A 20,701-nucleotide genomic window follows, 5' to 3' on the forward strand; every position below is an offset into this window, starting at 1 on the left:
AAGGAAGAGACTAGGTCTGGAATATCTGAGGAGAGAGCAAAGAAGAAGAGTGAGGGGCCCTCACAGCCAACAGCAAACAGTACTTTCCAGGCATGCGTGGGGAGTTTGTCAAGATGCAGGTTCCCCAGCCCTCTCACCCCAGGGACTGTCTGATCCTGTAGATCTGAGGGGTGTCTGGGCAGTTTTTGCACTTGGAACAGCTACCTGAGTGCTTCTAATCTTGGTCCAGTCACAGTTATCTTTGGGTCTGGGAAATTCCACGTGACACCCCCGCGGACCCCCCTAATTTCCTCTTCCTGTGTGGATTTCCTCTGCAGGGATGGCGTTCCGTACTGTGAGTCTGACTACCACTCCCAGTTTGGCATTAAGTGCGAGACTTGTGACCGATACATCAGCGGCAGGGTCTTGGAGGTGAGTGGGTACAAGTACCTGTGAAGATGACTGAGCAGGTGGCCTATGACCCCACAGAGTCATCTCTGAAGAAGGGGAAAGTCACCCCATACCCCTTTTTCCTTAGCTTCTACCTCCCCTGCTTTCTCTACCTCAGCTTAGCTTGCTACATGACCTTGAGCAGATAACCTTGCTTCTGTAGGTACCCCTCAAATGAGAAGCTGGACGAAATTACTCCTTGTTCAAAAAATGTTGTGTTGGAAATATCAGTTGTTTCTCTGGATTCAGACCCAGATAGATTACTGGGGAGTGATGATTATGATTTTCTTCTTTGCCCTGCCTAAAGGATAGAGCCTTTATTTTTTTAAGCATTCGGTAATGTGCTGATTTATGAACCAGCTTGTCTAGCAGCCTGCTCCCTAAGCCCTTCTTTGGCTGGTCCATCACCATGGTAACAACTTTCCTCTGCTTCTGATGCACAGCTCGCTCTGCCAGTGACAGACAACCTGCAGCACCCATGCTGAGCCCCTCCCCGAGCCCCCATTCGCTGGCCTTCCTGGCCTTCCCTCCCACACTCTGGGCCCAGGCAGCTGTCTTCCCATGCCTTGGGACTACCCACCTTGAGGAGTCAGAAGCAGGAAAGAGTTTGGTGCAAATGAAAAGCAGTGGCCTAGCATTCTGTTCATACCAAGTCAAACAAGTAGAATCGAAATGTCATACGTTCTTTTGCTAGGCAAAAATTCTAAAGTTTTCTGAAATATATACATTCTATTATACATTCTATTTATATATATGTATACAAAAGCTTTCTAATTTATATTTACTCAAAATTTTGATATAGTTTCATGTATTTTGGCATCTAGAATCACAGCTAAAAGTCTAGAAAATTTATTATCTTAGTGATTAAAATAACTTGAATGAGGCTTGAAACTCCTAACCCAGTTCTGAGAACATAAAGAAATATTGTTGGTTAAGAAGACAGGAAATTAACATGTGATACAGTATTAATAACTAAAGTACAGATTTTGTTCAAATCTCAAAAAATGAAAAACAATAGCCTAAGAGTACAAATAATTGGGTGCTAATATTGACTCAGTTGCTTACTCATGCTCAGATTTTGGGGTGAGTGTCTTTGCCTTTCTAGTTCCACATTTTCTCATCTGACAGTGGCCGAGGGACAACAGACTGGGTCAGGGCTTACGAACAGAATCATTAATTCTGACAAAGCTGGCTAGGAGACCGAGGTTGCCTGGAGTTAGCAGTGTGTTGAGAAGGATCCTACAGCCTCAGCTCAGGAGAAAGTGTAGCAGCCAGGAAGGGATTCTGAGGAGATGCAGTGTAGTTGAGCCCTGAGGGTGAGAAGGAAGCTGCCCTGTGAAGAGCTAGAGGAGGAATGAGCTTGACCCTTTCAGGGAACAGAGAAGAAGGCCAGTGTGGCTGAGTTCTATAAATCAGAGCTAGAGGAAGATGGAGTAGATCATAAAGGGCATATCATATCAAGCTTTATAGGCCTGTTTAGGAGTTTATGTTTTATAGTAAGTGCAGTGGAAATTCATTGGAGAATTTTAAACCAAAGAGCAACACTGTAAGATTTCCATTAAGAGACTATAGGGAATCAGAGAATAAGATAAATGCACAGAGTGGATAAGCCATCAGGCATTTCCAAGGAGCAGTAGGAGTGCAATGTGGAGAAAAAGCATGAAACAGAAGTACATGGAGGATTTGGGCCCAGGTTTCTGAGGCCTGATACCAGGGCGAGGCGTCTGGAATTCACAGGACAGCAGAGGGTTGGGGAAAGGCCAAGCAGAAGTGACCTGCTTCAAGCTGCGCCTTGGGGAGAAGAACATGATGTCCACAGGCTAAATTTAAAGGAAAGAAACTGGAAGCAGGAGACCCGCAAGAAGACCTCGACCCCCCAAGGGCTTGGGAGGTGCAGTGGCAGTGGCAGGGTTAACCAGCCTGTCTGCAACACTGTGGAAGTTGAATTCCAGTAGCTTTGCAACCATGGGGCCGCTTGTAGATGCAGCCATCAAAGGGGAAGAGGCCAAAGGTTGAACCCGGGTGTGAGGCCCAGGTGAGAGGAAGTCTGGTGTTGCCATTGCGGAAGTGCAGATGGCAGGGAAAGACTGATCTGAGCAGAAACACGTGAATTCCCTTTGGGAAGGAGTGTGGTGGAAACACCAGGAAATTTTCAAGAGGACAATGAGAATGTGGACCAGAGGTGAGGGACAAAGCTCAGGCCTGGAGGGAACAGTCTCCAAAATGCTAAGATTTGAATAATAGTCAGCACCCTGGGAGTCATCAGGATTTCTTAGAGAAAGAGGAGAGGGCTGAAGATAACATGGGGAGTGGCAGCTTGCAGGAGTGCAGAAGGAGACTGAGAAGTCAGAAAAAGAGGAGGAGCGCTAAGGGATGCAGGATTGGGTGAGACTGGGGAGAGGTGGTGAGAGGACAGAACTCCAGAAAAGATGGAAAGTAAGTCAGAGTGTTGGGCAGATTCTGCAAGAGCAGTTAGTGATATGCAGGCTGAGAAAAAGCTGTGGGGTGTGGGACACGGTCACGTCCAGGAGAACCACTTGTCAGGTCTGCAGAATTGTGGGCAGGGGCACCCACAAGTAGTGGGGGTCAGTGGCCTGTTGTCATTCAGACTTTGAGTCATATCTGACTCTTTGTGACCCCATGGACTGCAGCATGCCAGGCTTCTCTGTCCTTTACCATCTCCCAGAGCTTGTTCAAACTCATGTCCACTGAGTCAGTGATGCCATCCATACATCTCATCCTCTGTTGTCCCCTTCTCCTTCAATCTTTCCCAGCATCTTTAACAGCATCATCTTTTAGAATTTGAAATAGCTCAACTGGAATTCTATTACCTCCACTAGCTTTGTTTTTAGTGATGCTTCCTAAGGCCCACTTGACTTTGCACTCCAGGATGTCTGGCTCTAGGTGAATGATCACACCATCGTGGTTATCTGAGTCATGAAGATCTTTTTTGTATAGTTCTTCTGTGTATTCTTGCCACCTCTTCTTAGTATCTTCTGCTTCTGTTAGATCCATACTGTTTCTGTTCTTTATTGTATCCATCTTTGCATGAAATGTTCCCTTGGTATCTCTAATTTTCTTTAAGAGATCTCTAGTTTTTCCCATTCTATTGTTTTTCTCTATTTCTTTGCATTGTTCACTTAGGAAGGCTTTCTTATCTCTCCTTGCTATTCTTGGGAACTCTGTATTCAGATGGGTATATCTTTCCTTTTCTCCTTTGCCTTTCGTTTCTCTTCCTTCCTCAGCTATTTGTAAGGCCTCCTCGGACAACTGTTGTGCATTTTTGCATTTCTTTTTCTTGGGGCTGGTTTTGATTACCACCTCCTGTACAATGTTACGAACCTCCATCCATAGTGCTTCAGGCAGTCTATCAGATCTCACCCCTTGAATCTATTTGTCAGTTCCACTGTATAATCATAAGGGATTTGATTCAGGTCATAGTTGAATGGCCTAGTGGTTTTCCATACTTTCTTCAATTTCAGTCTGAATTTTGCAATAAGGAGTTCATGATCACAGTCAGCTCCCGGTCTTGTTTTGTGCTGCCTGTTTAGAGTGTCTCCATCTTTGGCTGCAAAGAATATAAACAGTCTGATTTTGGTATTGACCATCTGGTAATGTCTATGTGTAGAGTTGTCTCTTGCGTTGTTGGAAGAGGATGTTTGCATATGATCAGTGCATTCTCTTAGCAAAACTCTATTAGCCTTTGCCCTGCTTTATTTTGTACTCCAAGGCCAAACTTGCCTCTTACTCCAGGTATCTCTTAACTACCTACTTTTGCCTTCCAGTCTCCTAAGATGAAAAGGACATCTTTTTTTTTTTTTTTTTGGTGTTAGTTCTAGAAGGTCTTGCAGGTCATCATAGAACTGTTCAACTTCAGCTTCTTCGGCATTAGTGGTTGGGGCATAGACTTGGATTACTGTAATATTGAATGGTTTGCCTTGGAAACAAACAGAGATCATTCTGTCATTTTTGAGATTGCACCCAAGTACTGCATTTCAGACTCTTTCGTTGACTGTGAGGGCTACTCCAATCCTTTTAAGGGATTCTTGCCCACAGTAGTAGATACAATGGTCATCTGAATTAAATTCGCCCATTCCAGTCCACTTTCACGGATTGCTAAAATGTCAATGTTCACTTTTGCCACCGCCTGTTTGGCCACTTCCAACGTACCTTGATCATGGATCTAACATTCCAGGTTCCTAAGCAATGTTTTTCTTTACAGCATCAGACTTTACTTTCACCACCAGACAAATCCATATGTCACTGGCATATGTCACTGAGAAATCATAAAAGCAGATTTTTCTTTCCAGAAGGGAGAGACTTCAGTTACACGCAGGGCCAGAGCCTCAGACAGGAATTTGTCCCAGCATTTCCAGGCTGCTCTGAAATCATGTCAGCACCTGTCTTTCCCCCAAGTGTTACTGTCATTCAGCATTGTTGGAGCCCCCTCTTCTTGGGCAGCTCTTGTGACTGGGTTTCCATTGATTCCATTTGTATGAGGCTCCATTAGCATCTTGGATGTATTGATTTTTTTTTTTTTTTTACCTTAGATCTGTAAGAGACTTTTGCCAGTCAACTAGTTCACCCTCCTTGCTTTACAGATGAGAAAAGTGAGGCCTGAGACATGTGGTTCTTTCCAAAGTCATATGCTGTATTTCTGGTAAAGACAGAGCTGATACCTAGGACTCCAGCCTCCTGTATTCCACACCAGTGCCCACAGCTCTCAGTTCTCCAGGGCCATTGACACAGTGGGATGTCAAGAAAATACACCGTTGGAGTTAAACAGACTTGAATTCGAGTTTTATCTCTTCTAGCCATGAAACCAAGCAAGTCTTTCTTTGAGTCTTAGAGTCTTTATCTATCAATGGAGAATACTACTGTTATTTAACTCCTAGTAGATATATATATGCCAGTGTGAAATCATGGAAAATATATATAATAGTTTCTGCCCCTGGTTCCTGGCACAGAGCTCCTAAAACCCTTGTAATTTCCTAAGTGATAAGAACATGAGGAGCATATTTTGTTCTAACATTTGGTTTTTGACCTCAGTTCCTGAACATAGAACTCCTAAACCCCTCAGAAATTTCTGAGCAATGGGAGCATCTTTTGTTCTAATGAGGCGACTCATGGGCGGGGGCCGGTCACCAGAAAGATCAAGCCATGATTAGAAGCTTGAAACTTTCAGCCCCGACTCCCATCCTCTGGGAAGGAGAAAGGGCCTAGAACTTGAGTTAATGATGATCCTGTCGACACAAAGAAGCCTCTGTGAACATCCCACAAGCACAGGATTCAGAGAGTGTCCAGGTGGGTAAACACCCGAGGTTCTGGGAGAGTGGTACTCAGTGAGAACATCCCGCAAGCACAGGGTTCAGAGAGTGTCCAGGTGGGTAAACACCCGAGGTTCTGGGAGAGTGGTACTCAGTGAGAGGGCATGGATGCCCCGTGCCCCCCCCATATACCTTGAACCTCTTCTGTCTGAATGTTCATCTCTATCACTCTATAGCAAACCAGTAAACATAACTATTTCTTGAGTTCTTTGAGCCATTCCAACAAATTAATAAACCCTAGATGTGGGTCATGGGAACCCCAGTTTAATGCTGGTCAGTCAGAAATAAGTGACAATTGGGACTTACCGACTTATCTAAATTAGGGTTGGGGGAGACAGTGATGTGGGGGAGACGGGTCTGAGCCCTTAACCTGTGGGGTCTGACACTCTGTCCAGGTAGAGTATCAGAATCAATTAAATTATAGGACACTCAGCTGGTGTCACAGAGAACTGCTTGGTGTGGGAGAGGAAAAAACCCACACATCTGGTGTCAGAAGTATTATGAGTGTGGTAGTGGTCTGAGAGTAAGGGACAAACACAGGAGTGTGTTTTCCTTTATAGCTAGTCAGGACTGTCTTGGTTGCAAGTACAGAAACTATACTCAGAAACTACCTCAGACCAAAAAGGAAATTTATCAACTCCCATAGTGAAAAACCCAGGAGTCGTCCTTGCTTCAGGCACAGCTGGATCCAGCACTCACACAAATGTGTTTGAATATCTTGCCCTCTTGGTGCAACTTTCTTCTGGGTTGGCTTTATCTCTCTCCTGTATGATGTGGAAATCGGACACCAGTCACTCTAGGCTTCCATCCTGTCTGCCAGCATTTCCAGTGGAAGGAGAGCTTTCTCTTTCCTAATAGCTCAGCAAGCATCCTGGGACTGGCTCTCACTGGAGAACCTCAGGCCCGTCTCCAGACCAGTCACTGTGAGCATAGTGTTGGAATAACCACATGGATTGACATGGGGAATGGGTAGTCATTCCCACCCAGGAAAAGCTTGATGCTGTTTCTGGAGGAAGGCTGTCAGCCAGACCAAAACAATAGCCTCCTGCTATGGGTCCCGGTATGTTTCTGGGTACACAGTAGGCACTTAATTAAATTCCATGTCCCCTTCCCACCCCACAATCCCTTCCTCAGTGACAGAACTCAGCATGCTGAGCGCTGACCACACTCCTTTCTTGCTGGTCTGTGTCCTTGCTGGGGAGAATCACAGCCCTGGGGTCCTATGCTGCCTGCCTCACATTGCTGTGGTTCTCAGTCCTCGCCAAGGGGGCCCATTTTCCAGCTACTGATTCTTTGTCCTGAACACTGTGTTCTGGACTTTGGCTGGTTAACAGAATGTCTCATCTTATCCCCCTGACTGGTTCCCCTTGTGCTGGCACCAGAGGCTATGTGGCCTCCCTCCCACTCCCTCAGGTGGCTTCCGTGCCATCCTTGGCAGAGTTTCTGAGATGTGCACAGAGCCTCTTTCGGCTAGAACAGGGTGCTGGGGTGTGACATTTAGGAAGATGCCAGCTTCAGTTTTGCCAACCCACTGTTTCCATTCTAGAAACAGATCTATAATTGAAATGATAAAGAGACACAAAGTAGGAAGAGACTACTAATTAAAACGATTATCCCTGTCATGGTATGGGAGAATCAGTCCCACGACATCTCAGCTTGGGAAAATAGCAGGTCCTTCCAGAGTCTGAACACCGTTTGCTTTGGTGACAATAAGGACATTCTCTCATTAGTGGGAGCTATGCAAACAACCAAGATGGCAAAAAAAAAAAAAGGGATTTGGGATTTTTTTTCTTTTTTAAAAAGCCTGCCCTTTCCATCCATTTGCTTAATTTTTAGAATAAATCAAGTATCTCCCAAATAGATAAACCCATGCCCAACTACCCCCCAACTCAAACACACACACAAGATTTGGGGATAAGCCTTCAGCATTATGCAATTATAATACAATATTTTTAAGATTTTTTTGATGTGGGCCATTTTTAACGTCTTTATTGAATTTGTTACAGTATTGCTTCTGCTCTTATATTTTGGCTTTTTGGCTGTGAAATCTTAGCTCCCTGACCAGTCATGGAACTCAAAGCCACACCCACCCCCTCCCTTACATTGGAAGGCAAAGCCTTAACCAATGATGGCCCGAAGTCCCTACAATTTTTGAATTGGAAGGAGCCCATTAGCATCAGACCAAGTGATGGCTGGGGAAGGGTCCTTTAACAATACCCCAGTATCCATCAATTTGCCCCAAGCATATCCCCCCAAAAGGGAGGCTGAGTTGGTTGGATGGCATCGCTGCCCCAGTGGACATGAACTTGAGTGAACTCCAGAAGATGGTGAGGGACTGGGAGGCCTGGCATGCTGCAGTCCATGGGGTCGCAAAGAGTCGGACACGACTTAGCGACTAAACAACAGCAACAACATACCCCCCAAAAAACTTTGCCCTAACCTGAAATATACACCTTCAAAATGAGCCCCACTTTCCAACCCCATTGCTGCCTGAAGCTCCTCCATACAGCAGTTCTCGAGCCACCAGGGAAGGGCCCTCATGGGTCAGGTCCTCTCAGTTAGGCTGTGGTGTCAGGACTGTCTGCCCTCCGGGGAGCAGCTCCCACGTGGCTGCTGGCTTCCATTGGGACCTTGAGTCACAACCTTCTCCGAGGTGCTTTCTTCCACCTAGAAAGGAGTTCTCGGCTTCAGATCATTTCCATTTTCACTTGAAATAATGCGTAGGGAAACAAAGTGGGAATAGGGAAGGGGGCTCATCAATGCCAGATTGGGGCAGAGGCTCCCAAGCACAGTAGTTATGGGACTGGCCTGGGGGTCAGAGACTTCCTGACAGGTCCTGGCTTTGTGGGTCTCATTTGCCCAGTGAGCCCCCAAAATGTGTCTGTCCTGTGCCCTCTCACCATTTTTGCCATGCCTATGAGCGCTAGTAAAGTAATGCTCAAAATTCTCCAAGCCAGGCTTCAGCAATATGTGAACCGTGAACTTCCTGATGTTCAAGCTGGTTTTAGAAAAGGCAGAGGAACCAGAGATCAAATTGCCAACATCCGCTGAATCATGGAAAAAGCAAGAGAGTTCCAGAAAAGCATCTATTTCTGCTTTATTGACTATGCCAAAGCCTTTGACTGTGTGGATCACAATAAACTGTGGAAAATTCTGAAAGAGGGGAATACCAGACCACCTGATCTGCCTCTTGAGAAATTTGTATGCAGGTCAGGAAGCAACAGTTAGAATTGGACATGGAACAACAGACTGGTTCCAAATAGGAAAAGGAGTTCGTCAAGGCTGTATATAGTCACCCTGTTTATTTAAGTTATATGCAGAGTACGTCATGAGAAATGCTGGACTGGAAGAAGCACAAGCTGGAATCAAGATTGCCAGGAGAAATATCAATAACCTCAGATATGCAGATGACACCACCCTTATGGCATAAAGTGAAGAAGAACTAAAAAGCCTCTTGATGAAAGTGAAAGTGGAGAGTGAAAAAGTTGGCTTAAAGCTCAACATTCAGAAAACGAAGATCATGGCATCCGATCCCATCACTTCATGGCAAATAGATGGGGAAACAGTAGAAACAGTGTCAGACTTTATTTTTGGGGGCTCCAAAATCACTGCAGATGGTGACTGCAGCCATGAAATTAAAAGACACTTACTCCTTGGAAGTAAAGTTATGACCAACCTAGATAGCATATTCAAAAGCAGAGACATTACTTTGCCAACAAAGGTCCGTCTAGTCAAGGCTGTGGTTTTTCCAGTGGTCATGTATGGATGTGAGAGTTGGACTGTGAAGAAGGCTGAGCGCCGAAGAATTGATGCTTTTGAACTGTGGTGTTGGAGAAGACTCTGGAGAGTCCCTTGGACTGCAAGGAGATCCAACCAGTCCATTCTGAAGGAGATCAGCCCTGGGATTTCTTTGGAAGGAATGATGCTAAAGCTGAAACTCCAGTACTTTGGCCACCTCACGCGAAGAGTTGACTCATTGGAAAAGACTCTGATGCTGGGAGGGATTGGGGGCAAGAGAAGAAGGGGACGCCAGAGGATGAGATGGCTGGATGGCATCACTGACTCGATGGACGTGAGTCTGAGTGAACTCCGGGAGTTTGTGATGGACAGGGAGGCCTGGCGCGCTGCGATTCATGGGGTCGCTAAGAGTCGGACACGACTAAGCGACTGATCTGATCTTATGAGCCTCATGTATTCATTCTTACCTAATGCTTTATCTTATCTTCAAGTTGGCTCTCTTGCAAATAAGAAAACTTGTGTAACATAATAGGAAAACCAGGATCACTTGCCATGTTGCCAGTAACTAAAAAGTGGTGTTCTAGTGGAAGCTTCAAGACTCTTACCTATTCTCATGCCTTAAAAGGTAGATTAGTAAGGTTTGGATAGATGTTACCTTCTGGACCAAACTGATATTTTCTCCTTGAAAAAAAAATCAAAAGAATAGATAGAGGATTGAAAAGGAAATCTCTCTCTCTCTTTTTTTTTCCCCCATGAATTCAGTGTTATTAAACCTGAGGATCCCTTTAAAACATGTCTTGAACCACTGGCAGTAAGGGCCCATTGTTGGGGAAATGCTGAGATGTCCTCAAAGTAAGACTGTTTTCTCATCAGGAAATAAGGCAGTAGGACCAGAGGCCTCCAAATGGCCCTTCCGTTGCTGGAATAGATATGACGGTGTCCAGGCAGGTCCGCTGAAAGCTTTCAGATGCCCATGGTATGGAATCACCAAGCTTCTGGCAAATGTGTAGATTGTTCTGGGGGACTCCCTTGGGTAGATCCCAGCCAGCCTCAGGGCCGTGAAGATGCCATTGACACTAATGAGTCAGGAAACATTAGACTCGACCTGCCCTGCTGGATGGCAGCCACAGCGCTGACCTCCTCTTTTATCTTTTATTCCCGTAGGCGGGAGGGAAGCACTACCACCCCACCTGCGCCAGATGTGTGCGCTGCCACCAGATGTTCACCGAGGGGGAGGAGATGTACCTCACAGGTAAGCAAATCTGACCCTCGGGGAGGCGTTCCTCTCCGCTTATGACTGGAAAGGAGAGAGCCTCCTTCCGTCCCGGTGCTGTCTGTGCTGTTGGCTTGTCCTCAACTCTGTGATTATTTCAGCCCTCTCTGGGTGGTTCAGGAAAGTTGCCGGTGTGGCTAATGTGAAGTGACATGTAATCTGCCTTCCGTCCCTGTGCACCTCCCCTCGCTGCTCAGCTGGCCCACTTCCCTGGCAGTTCTCTCTGAGCAGACTCCCCTGGCTCTGCCTCAGGGTGGGAGGTTGAGCTCCTTCAGGCCAAGGGGTCAGAGAACAGGAGGATGACAGGGTTGCAGAGTGTCTGCACCATCACAGCGCCTACCGCCGCCTCCCTCTCCCACCCCTCCCTCCACATCTCAGAGCATTACCCGGCCACTGCCTGGTCGCCCCTCTCAGGAAGGACCAAAAGGAATGCGAGGGAGCCAGGAGTCACCAAAAAGCTAATCAGAGCTGCTTTTCCTCTGCCACTTCCCAGGGTCCAGCCGTCTGGCCCCAGGAGTCCTGCTCCCCTCCCCATTAGCCTCCAGGCACTGCTCAGTCCTCCTTCCTCTGCCCAGTCCATCATTCTCAGGCATCAGTGTTCTTGGCAGAGCCCTGTTGAGGGGTCTTTGGGAGACCTCTGGGCTGACTAGTTAGATGCAAACACTTCAGCCTAGTATTTAAGACACTCTCAGTGAGGACTCCATCTGCCTTGAACAAGCTCAACACTTCAGCTTGCCAGAGCCAACTGGCAACCATTCCTTCATCCATTCAAAAACTCCCGGATACCTACCAGCAGACTCTGAAGGGTCCACAGTGAGTTCCAGCCCTATACCCATGGCTCTGATGTCCGCAGGGCAGGTGGACCGTGGTCAATAGTCACACAGATAACTGTCAACTGTGATGAGTTGTATGGCGGGAAGGAGTGTGAACTGTGAGAGCACATGATGGGGTGGGGAGGGGCAGCTGGGCGGGTCCCTGATGAGGGGCCAGGGTTCCAAGGAGGAGTGAGTGTTAACTGGGCAAAGAGGGGAGGGATGGAATTAACCAACCCAAGGGCATAGAATCTGCCGGCCTCTTGGTTGGCAGTGGGGGTGCGGGAGGGCGGGTAAAGAAATGGCAAGTGTGGGAGACCGAGAGGAGCCAGTGTGGCCGGGTGCAGCAGGAGGTGAGAGAGGAGGGCAGGACAGGCTGCTGCTGCTGCTGCTGCTGCTGCGAGGTCGCTTCAGTTGTGTCCGACTCTGTGCGACCCCATAGACGGCAGCCCACCAGGCTCCCCCGTCCCTGGGAGTCTCCCAGCAAGAGTACTAGAGTGGGGTGCCATTGCCTTCTCCGCAGGACAGGCTAGGCTGGGCCTTCTGGCAGGGATGGTATTCACCCTCAAATGATCTCATGGTCCTGGTGCCTCCAAGTAGCCACTCTTCACTCGCAGAGCTCCTACAATGTAGGCCAAGTTAGAGGCATTGCCCACTTCTAAAGCCCCCCAGATGTCCCCAACCCCCACCCAAGCTCACTAGTCCCCCCCGAACCCCCTGAGCCTTCTGTTTGCACCTGGTCCCCTCCAGCCTGCATTGAGCCATTGGCCACCTCCCTGAGAGCCTTGCCTCTGACATTGGCCCCTCAGCCCTGGCATTGACCCCCATGCACTCACTCGACTGCTGATCACTGTTGGCTGAATTTCTGTGCTAGCCATCTGCAGATGTTTGAATAGTCATATTGGGGAGGGCATTTCTTTGGGAGACACCTTCCTCCTGGTTTCCTCGCAAGGCAAATGGAAGGTCAGAAAGGCTATTATGAGGAGCATAGCTTCCTCTCAAGCTTGTCCAAGCCACACATGCCCACGCCAGGAGTTGCCTCAAGATGTAATGAATCCCCTTTGCCTAGAGCTGGTTTCTAAACCTCAGCACTGTTGACATATGGGGCCAGATCATTCTTTGGTGTGGAGACTGCCCTGTGTATTTCAGGATGTTCAATAGCGTCCCTGGCCTCTGCCCACTAAATGTATAATGTACATCTTCTTGTTGTGACAACCAAAAATATCTCAGACATTGCCCCAGGAGGCATAATCAACCTGGGTTGAGAACCACTAGCCCAGAGCTATTCAGCAGAATCTCATACCATCTGCTAGGAAAGCTAAAACATGGTTTTCTTGCTGGACTAGGCAAGGGGACCGTCTCTAAGATGCTTTGACCCTACAACCACTGACGTGTATGTACAGTCATACGGGTGTTAGAGGTGAATAGACCCCAGGAGTCACTCTAGGCTTTGGAGTAACCGTCCTCATTGTATAGAAGGGAAAAGTGAGCCCCAGAAAGAAGAAGAGATTCGCATGAGAACTTGAGGGGCAAAGGTGGGGAAGCTGGCCTTACGACTTCCGCCCCAGAGCTCTCCCCATCTTGCCTCCTGGGACCCAGGCCCTGAGAGCTACTCAGGTGCCTGCAGGGACTAGGCTCCCTCTTTCCAGAAGCACTGGTCCCTCAGTGCCTGGGTCCCTAAGTGGTTCCTACTGCAGTACCCCGTGTTATGTGATGGGAAGCCCATGTGAGTCTCAGCACGCTGCATGGTATCTTCATGGGCCCCAAGAATCTAGACTTTGCACTTGGTTTGAAAGTTTGCTGCGTGGTATTCCCCTCCCCAGAGGATGAGGTGGTTGGATGGTATCACTGACTCAATGGACATGAGTTTGATCAAACTCCAGGAGATAGTGAAGGACAGGGAAGCCTGGCATGCTGCAGTCTAAGCGGTCACAAAGAGTTGGACACAACTTAGCAACTGAACAACAACAAATTCCTCTCACCCTTCTCTGGTGAAGCCCTTTGCTAGTACTGAAACTGGCCTCATGTTTGTATCACTGGAAATTAAGATCCCTCCTTTCCTGTCTGAATTCCCAGTGCTGATATTTGCCCATTTGGTGCTTTGAATCCTGGCTCCGCTGTTTAGTAAGTTTTTGACCTCTTTAAAAACTCTAAACCCTTATTTCCTAGACTGTAAAAGGAGGTAGTAACAGTCACTATAATATAGCATATAGTAATATCCCTGGACTTCCCTGGTGGCTCAGTGGTAAAGAATCTGCCTGCCAACGCAGGAGACGTGGGTTCGATCGTTGGGTCAGGAAGATCCCCTGGAGAAGGAAATGACAACCCACTCCAGTATTCTTGCCTGGGATAAACCATGGACAGAGGAGCCTGGCAGACTACAGTGCATGGGGTCGCAAGAGTCGGACATGACTTAAGGACTAAACCACCACCACCAAGGTCCTGACATGCAGGGAGCTCTTAGTTCCCTCCTGCAGCAGATGCCTATTGAGCACCGCCTATGTATCCAGTGCTGTTCTAACAACTGGAGATGTGGCCATAAGCAAGTCCCCTGCCCTCCTGGAGCTTACATCCTCTTGTTCCAGTATCTTCCAAGCCCTGCATTAGACCAGAACTTCACAGATTGCTGAAAGAGTTAAGTGATGAAGTGAGTAGCTTTGTGATCAGGAGAGTGCACAAATGTCTCCAGGAGGTGGAGATATTCTTGGTGATAAAGAAGGGTTTGTCACCCTCCTCCTTAATTATCCCCTTCCCTACTTCCCTGGCTCCTGAGAGAGTGGGAGTAATTGCAGGGCATTCAGGGACCTGCCTCGAGGGATGCTGAGTGATCCTGGAATGAGGGGGTCTGGGCCATCCACTGCTGGAGTCCTGCTGACTTGGCTTATGGGCATCTTAGAGGTGGCAGCCACCAGGGGCTTCTGCTTCCACTGGGAACTGGGCTTGTGATCGCCTTAGACACTCTCCCTGGGCAGGGTACCAAGACTCAAAATGATCTTTCCCAGAAATGGCAAGAACACTGTCCTCCCAGGCAGCACAGGAGTGGTGGGGACCAGTTCAGAAGACTCCTGGGTCCAGGCATCAGCACTTCCTCTAAGGAGCTGTGACCTTGAGAATAACTTCCTTGTCTGACGTCTCTTCCTTCACCTGTAAAATGAGGAAGTTGTCACTGTCTTTCATTCAAACATTCACACTGAGGTCATGGTTGTGCCAGGCTCTCTGTTATGTGCTGGGTGCCCAGAGATGAACAAGGCAGGGTGCTGGCTTCGGTGGTGGAGTTTACTATCAAGAGCGGGAGACTGACTTAATCAAACAGAAGTGCAAACATCCAGGGACAAGCTGTGGTAAGACTGTGACGGGGAAGCTTGGAAATAACTGGAGTATGTTATAAGGCTCCTCATCTAGTCTGGGAGGTCTGGCGAAGCTCTGCTGCTGAAGGGAACGTTCAAGCCCAGATCTTGATGTTGAGTAGGAGGTGGGAGGTTACAGAGGGGAGGGAAGAGTGTGGAAGCAGAGAGAACAGCAGGTGCAAAGGCCCAAACGGGAGGAAGCTTTATGTGGTGGAGAAACCGAGACAGGCCTACCTACCCCGTGCACAGATAGCAAGCGAGGGCCTCCAGAATATTAGACAGGGTGAATGTGAGAATGCTAAGTGCCCTGTAAAACAGTGTGCACATAAGAGGGTGGGTTAGGAAGCCTGCAAAGCTTATAAACCCAGTCTTGTCGTCCCCGTGGCAGGGCACTATGTTACTGGCAACTGTGTTACTCAGGAGGACATTTGGGTCAGTTTGTGTTTTAATTACTGTGTGATGGCTTTCTGATGGGCTCTAATTGGGAGAGGTCTGACATCTGTCTGGATAAGAACTTCCGGGGCCCCAGGGCACAAGAGCAAGTTTTCTTTCATTTGTTTCACGTTCTGTTGTGCATTCATCTTTTAAGTCTTTTTGTAAAGATGCCAGATTTCTAATCTGTTTGTTGTCCAAACCCTTAATTTGGACTTCACCAAGAAATTAGGTCACCGCTTTTGTCCAGCAAATGTTTGCCAAAATGCTGCGGGTTATGGGCAAAACTTATACAAATATCACAAAAGTTGCATACAGTTGCTAGATTAGAGGGAGTTTTTCTAAACCCAAAATGGGGCTCAGGAGATAGATTATGCTCTTATTCTTGTGCCTGTGCCCCAGAAAAAGGAAAGATGGGCCTTTTTCTCTCCTTCTGTCTACACTAAATGCTTTCCTTTTCTGAGGACCTGAGACAGAGAATAACACTAGAAACATTGGATTTCAGCTGTATGTTTTTAAATAGGTCTCTGCTACCATTTGTATATTTAATTAAAGCACACCAGGCAGGAAATCACTCACAGAATCCTAGGACAAATCTTGCTGCTAAGGAAAATACTGTAACAAATCGTCGGTCCTAACAAGAATAAGAATAAATGCCATCAGCTGACATTTGCTGAGCACTTACTGTGTGCCAGCACATTTCTGAGTTTTAAATGCAGTATCTCATTTTATCCTTCAAACCCTGTGAATTGAAAGTCATTCATATCTTCAATTCAGAGAACAAGAAAGTTTAGAAAAGTTACATCTCTGAGCCAAGGTTAGCTAGCCTGTCTTGCTTTGTTAGAGGCATTTTTTCCACTTATTATCAGAATTCTTAACCTGTGGTTCACAGTTGGCCTTCTGAATTCAATAAACCCCCTGACATTGCCTGCTGGAGTTTGCTTATGGATGCGTTTCTCTAAGGATAGGGTGTGTGGCTTTTATCAACTTTTCAGAGCTGTTTATGGCTCAAAGTAAAGTGAAAAAAGCTTTAGTTCTGTTTTAATGCAAATCCCAAACAGAGCCCTGAACGCTTTGGTAATTACACCATACACTTCTCTTGGAAAACTTACTCTGTTTCAGATAACTTTTTTTTTTTTTTTTCCAGTTTAGATGATATAAGGTCCTGGTACGAGGAGGTGTGTCTTTCTGGCTCAGCTGGAGAAGCCTTTGATATTTAGCTGAGGCCTCATTTCCCTCTGACAAGTACCTCATAAGAGGTGCCCTGAGCTCATAGATTGTTCAAGAGAGGGCCGCCCATCATGATGGATGTTGGAACACCAGCCCTCTGTCATCGTCTCCACATCTCATCAAACTACACTTTAAAAAGCACTAATGAAACATTGGTTGCTATAATTTAGTAGTTTAGCAGTGTTATTTTAAATTGAATCTCTCTACTGACAGCTTAGGTTGTAGGAGTCATGCTTAAAAACTTTAAATCTTATGTTTCCCCAATCCTGCTACATAATTTTAGACTCTTCAAACATAGCCTAACTGTACTAAATTGATATTTCCTCAAGTCTGAGTCCTCGAAGCATATCTCATTTTAAATAGAGTACATTTTAATTTTTGATGAGCTGTAGTTTTTTTTTAGATGTTTAGGGTTACCAAACATCTTGAATCATATAGAAAATATTATAGCGTGGTAGTTTAAGACTTGTACGTGTATAGTCTGTTTCTGACTTGCTCCTTGCACCACAAACTCGAGACGACGTGGCCATTTTCTCGCCAGTTACATGTCACATCAACTTCACCAGCCAATTTGTCCATGTTGGTCAGAATTAGGTCTAGAGTAGCAATTTCCCTGGTTGCTTCCTCTATTTTCTAGGAAACAAAATTGCCTGCTGGGGAAGTCAAGAACTTGTCAGATACTCGGGTTTTAGCTCAATGAGATGTTTTATTGGTGTGGACTTCTTAGGTGGCAGGAACTCAACTCAAATGACGTCAGGTAAAAGGGGACTGATGAGCTCACAAGACTTGGGAGTGTCCAGGAGCAGCCCAGCTGGGTTGAGGGGTGCACAGGGGGCAGCAGGTGGGTCTTCTCCCTGTTCCTTTTGTGTGCAGCTTCCCCTGTGCAGATCCAGGCTGCCTGCCTGCCTGTCAGGGGAAGGAGGGTGTGGCCAGCACCAGGGCCCCCCCAGGGCACTGTGGGAGCAGCGAGGCAGCATCTCCTGCCCGGCTCAGCAGAGAAGCCCCAAAGTGATGCCAGGGAGCCTAGCTCTGGGCACATGTGGACACCGGCGAGGAGGCAGCAATAGGCGAGCAGGGAAAACATCTAAGCCTCCAAACTCCAGTTTCCCTCTCTGAAAACACTGATAACCACAGGCCCTATCTTACCAGGCTCTGGTGAGGATTAAATGAACAAGTGCACAGAAAAGCCATCCCATCAAACCTGCCACCACCAGCCCAAGCTCGTGGTAAACACCCAGTCACGTCAAAAGGGCCATTCCCCCCAGCCATGACTAATAAATGCTGGCTGCTGTTAATATTATCATCATTATCAATACCTAGCATAGGGCTCAGCGTATGTTAGTGATCATTATTATTTTTTACTCAGTTACTATTGTTGTAAAGTATGTAACATAAAGTCTGGCATAGGCAGTCTCTAAGTACTATTTATAACAATAAGAATAATAAGACTACTTAGCACCTGCCACAGACAAGCACTCAGTACACTTGAATTACAGTGCTGTTACTATTGTTAGCATCCTGCGAGTTACTAGGCGCCTCCAGGCCGCCCATTCTCTTTCTCTTGTGCTGCCTGCTCGCCTCTGTGGCAACCAGCATCATGGTGGCCAAGCACTTTCCTCCTTCAAACTTTTTATTAAGCTTCAGGCCTACTTGATCATGTCAGGCCCAGGCAAACTGGTCTTTTCCACTTCTCCCCAGTGCCCTCGTCCCTGGGCACCAGCCCAGCCTTCCAGAAGGTGTGCTGGCCGCCAAGCCAGGCTTCTGCTCAGTGACTGCACCTGCCCAACCAGCCCTCTGCTTGCTGCGTGCCCCTCGCCCAGGCAGGCGCCAGCTCTGGGAGGAGGAGAGTAAGCACCACCCACCCCCTGCAGGTCTCCCCATTACTCCCTTCCCCTCACCCTAACTAGATCCTGGCCAACGGGGTTTGACCAAAAAAAAAAATAGCAGCAACAACTGACACTTACATGGTGCCTGCTCTTGGCGGACACTGTTCTCAGTGCTCTACACGTATTAACGCATTAATCCATACAGCAGATGGACAAGGCGGGTACTATAACCGTCTCTATGTTCTAGATGGGGAAACTGAGGCACGGAGCGGTCACTGCCCTGCTCTAGGCAATGAAACTAGTAGGTGTCATAACCAGGATTGAACCTTTGAGGAATATCACATTAAATAATGTATAAACTGCCTCATATATGGTGAAGATTTCCCAGTGGCCAAGATTATAATGATGATCCTGTTAGTGGGCTTCCCAGGTGGCTCAGACGGTAAAGAGTCCGCCTGCAATGAGGGACAACTGGGTTCATCCCCTGGATTGGGAAGATCCTCTGGAGAAGGGAAGGGCAACCCACTCCAGTATTCTTGCCTGGGGAATCCCACAGAGAGGAGCCTGGTGCGCTACAGTGGCAAAGAGTCACAAAGAGTCCAACACGGCTGAGGAACTTTCACTCACTCACTCAGTTGTTATTACTACATGTCAAATTCAACAAAAGGGCTGACTCCCCATTCTCCTCTTGCTAAGACTAGAACCCTTAGTAGTAAGTGAACCGTGTCCTTTGGTCTACAGAAGCGTCCCCTAGTGGTGGGCATGGGGAATTTTTTTAAGTTGAGGTAGTATGCTGCTGCTGCCGCTGCTTTTCAGTCGTGTCCGACTCTGTGCGACCTCGTAGACGGCACCCACCAGGCTCCCCCGTCCCTGGGATTCTCCAGGCGAGAACACTGGAGTGGGTTGCCATTTCCTTCTCCAATGCATGAAACTGAAAAGTGAAAGTGAAGTTGCTCAGTCGTGTCTGACTCTTAGCGACCCCATGGTCTACACATACATAAAATTACCCATTTTAGAGTGAACACCTTAGTAGCTTTTGGTGCATTCACAATGCTGTGCAACCACTGCTTCAATCTAGTTCCAAAACATTGTCATCACCCCAAAAAGAAACCCGCAGCCCTTAAGCAGTTGCTCCCTATTTCCCCTCCTCTGAGCCCCTGGCAGCCACCAGTTTCTTTCTGTCTTCAGATGGCATATTTGGGGTATTTCATATAGATGTGGGCTTTTGTGTCTGGCTTCTTTCACTTAGCATAATGTCTTCCAGGTTCATCCACATTGTACCATGCATCAGTGTCTCCTTCCTTTTTACAGCTGAATAATATTCCATTTTATGGATATGCCATACTTGTTCATCTGAGTGGGGATTTTAAAGGAGCCTTTCTAAGGTCCTAGCAAGGCTGTTTCACAGAAATAGTGCTTCTAACATAAAGGTGGAACTCAGAAACCTCACTTGTTACAATCAGAGAAGGAACCTAACAGTCTGGCTGGGATCAGGGGCTGAAATCTCAAATGCCTGCTTAAATGAGTGAGAAGGGCAGGGAGGCAGACTGCAGGGAGGGTCCCTGGCCTCCTGCAGGGTCTAAGGGCATTCATATGCAAAAATACTTTAAAATAAAAACATTGTGTTTGCCAAACAGAACCTTCAGCTGGGCCAGTTTCAGTCCCTGCTGCATCTATAAGCCTGGCTGGGCTTCTGGAAGACTGTGGCACCAGCTCCAGCTTTGGGTTTTATAAATCTCCACTAATGCAAAAAAAAAAAAAAAAAGAAAGATGTTGTCAAATTGAACTTACAGGTCTGGCAGAGATGTGGGTGGGTCCCCAAAGCTTAAATAAGCCAAAATGTTACAGGGGTGAGGTGTATTGTAACCAGTCAAAGAGGTAAGACTGAATGCTGACTCTGCTAGAGATTCAGAACAGCCTTACTGCTCAGCTGAGGGACAGTTTTAGAGATTTAGATTTCTGACTCTGAGTCAGCTGAATCATAAATAGCTAATCTTTCACTTCCATAACATTTGCAGAATCTGGAATTGTGGGTGATAGTCTCGGAGGATGAGAGAGTGACTCGTGACATCACTAGTCTTACTAACAGTGTTGAAGTCTTGCAAGTTAGTTCTGTCATGTCACATTGGTTTCTTTACCCCATGACATTCCAGGGGAACAGATTTGAAGTATTAACTGATAGTTAGCCTTGTGGTTCCCCAATTTAGAATCAAAAATCACCTAGGGAGCTTGTTAAACTGCAGATTCCCAGGCCCCCCTCTAGAAAATTGACTTCAGAAACTCTTGG

The 20,701-nt window shown here is 47.1% G+C and overlaps 1 protein-coding gene across 4 annotated transcripts in view; it reads left to right on the top strand.

Annotated features, from left to right (window-relative positions):
- ABLIM3 (actin binding LIM protein family member 3) overlaps positions 1–20,701 on the top strand; it is a 136,959-nt gene that overhangs the window by 78,515 nt on the left and 37,743 nt on the right. For all 4 annotated transcript variants that reach the window (XR_011567742.1, XR_011567743.1, XR_011567744.1 and 1 more), the window contains 2 exons: positions 318–411; positions 10,659–10,746. Coding sequence is in view for 1 of the 4 variants with exons in the window: in XM_070793826.1 (XP_070649927.1) it covers positions 318–411; positions 10,659–10,746 (182 nt within the window). In the remaining 3 variants the exon portion in view is untranslated. The remainder of the gene's footprint in view (positions 1–317; positions 412–10,658; positions 10,747–20,701) is intronic.

The sequence above is a fragment of the Bos indicus genome, chromosome 7 (assembly GCF_029378745.1).
Source record: "Bos indicus isolate NIAB-ARS_2022 breed Sahiwal x Tharparkar chromosome 7, NIAB-ARS_B.indTharparkar_mat_pri_1.0, whole genome shotgun sequence".
NCBI classification, from domain to species: Eukaryota; Metazoa; Chordata; class Mammalia; order Artiodactyla; family Bovidae; genus Bos; species Bos indicus.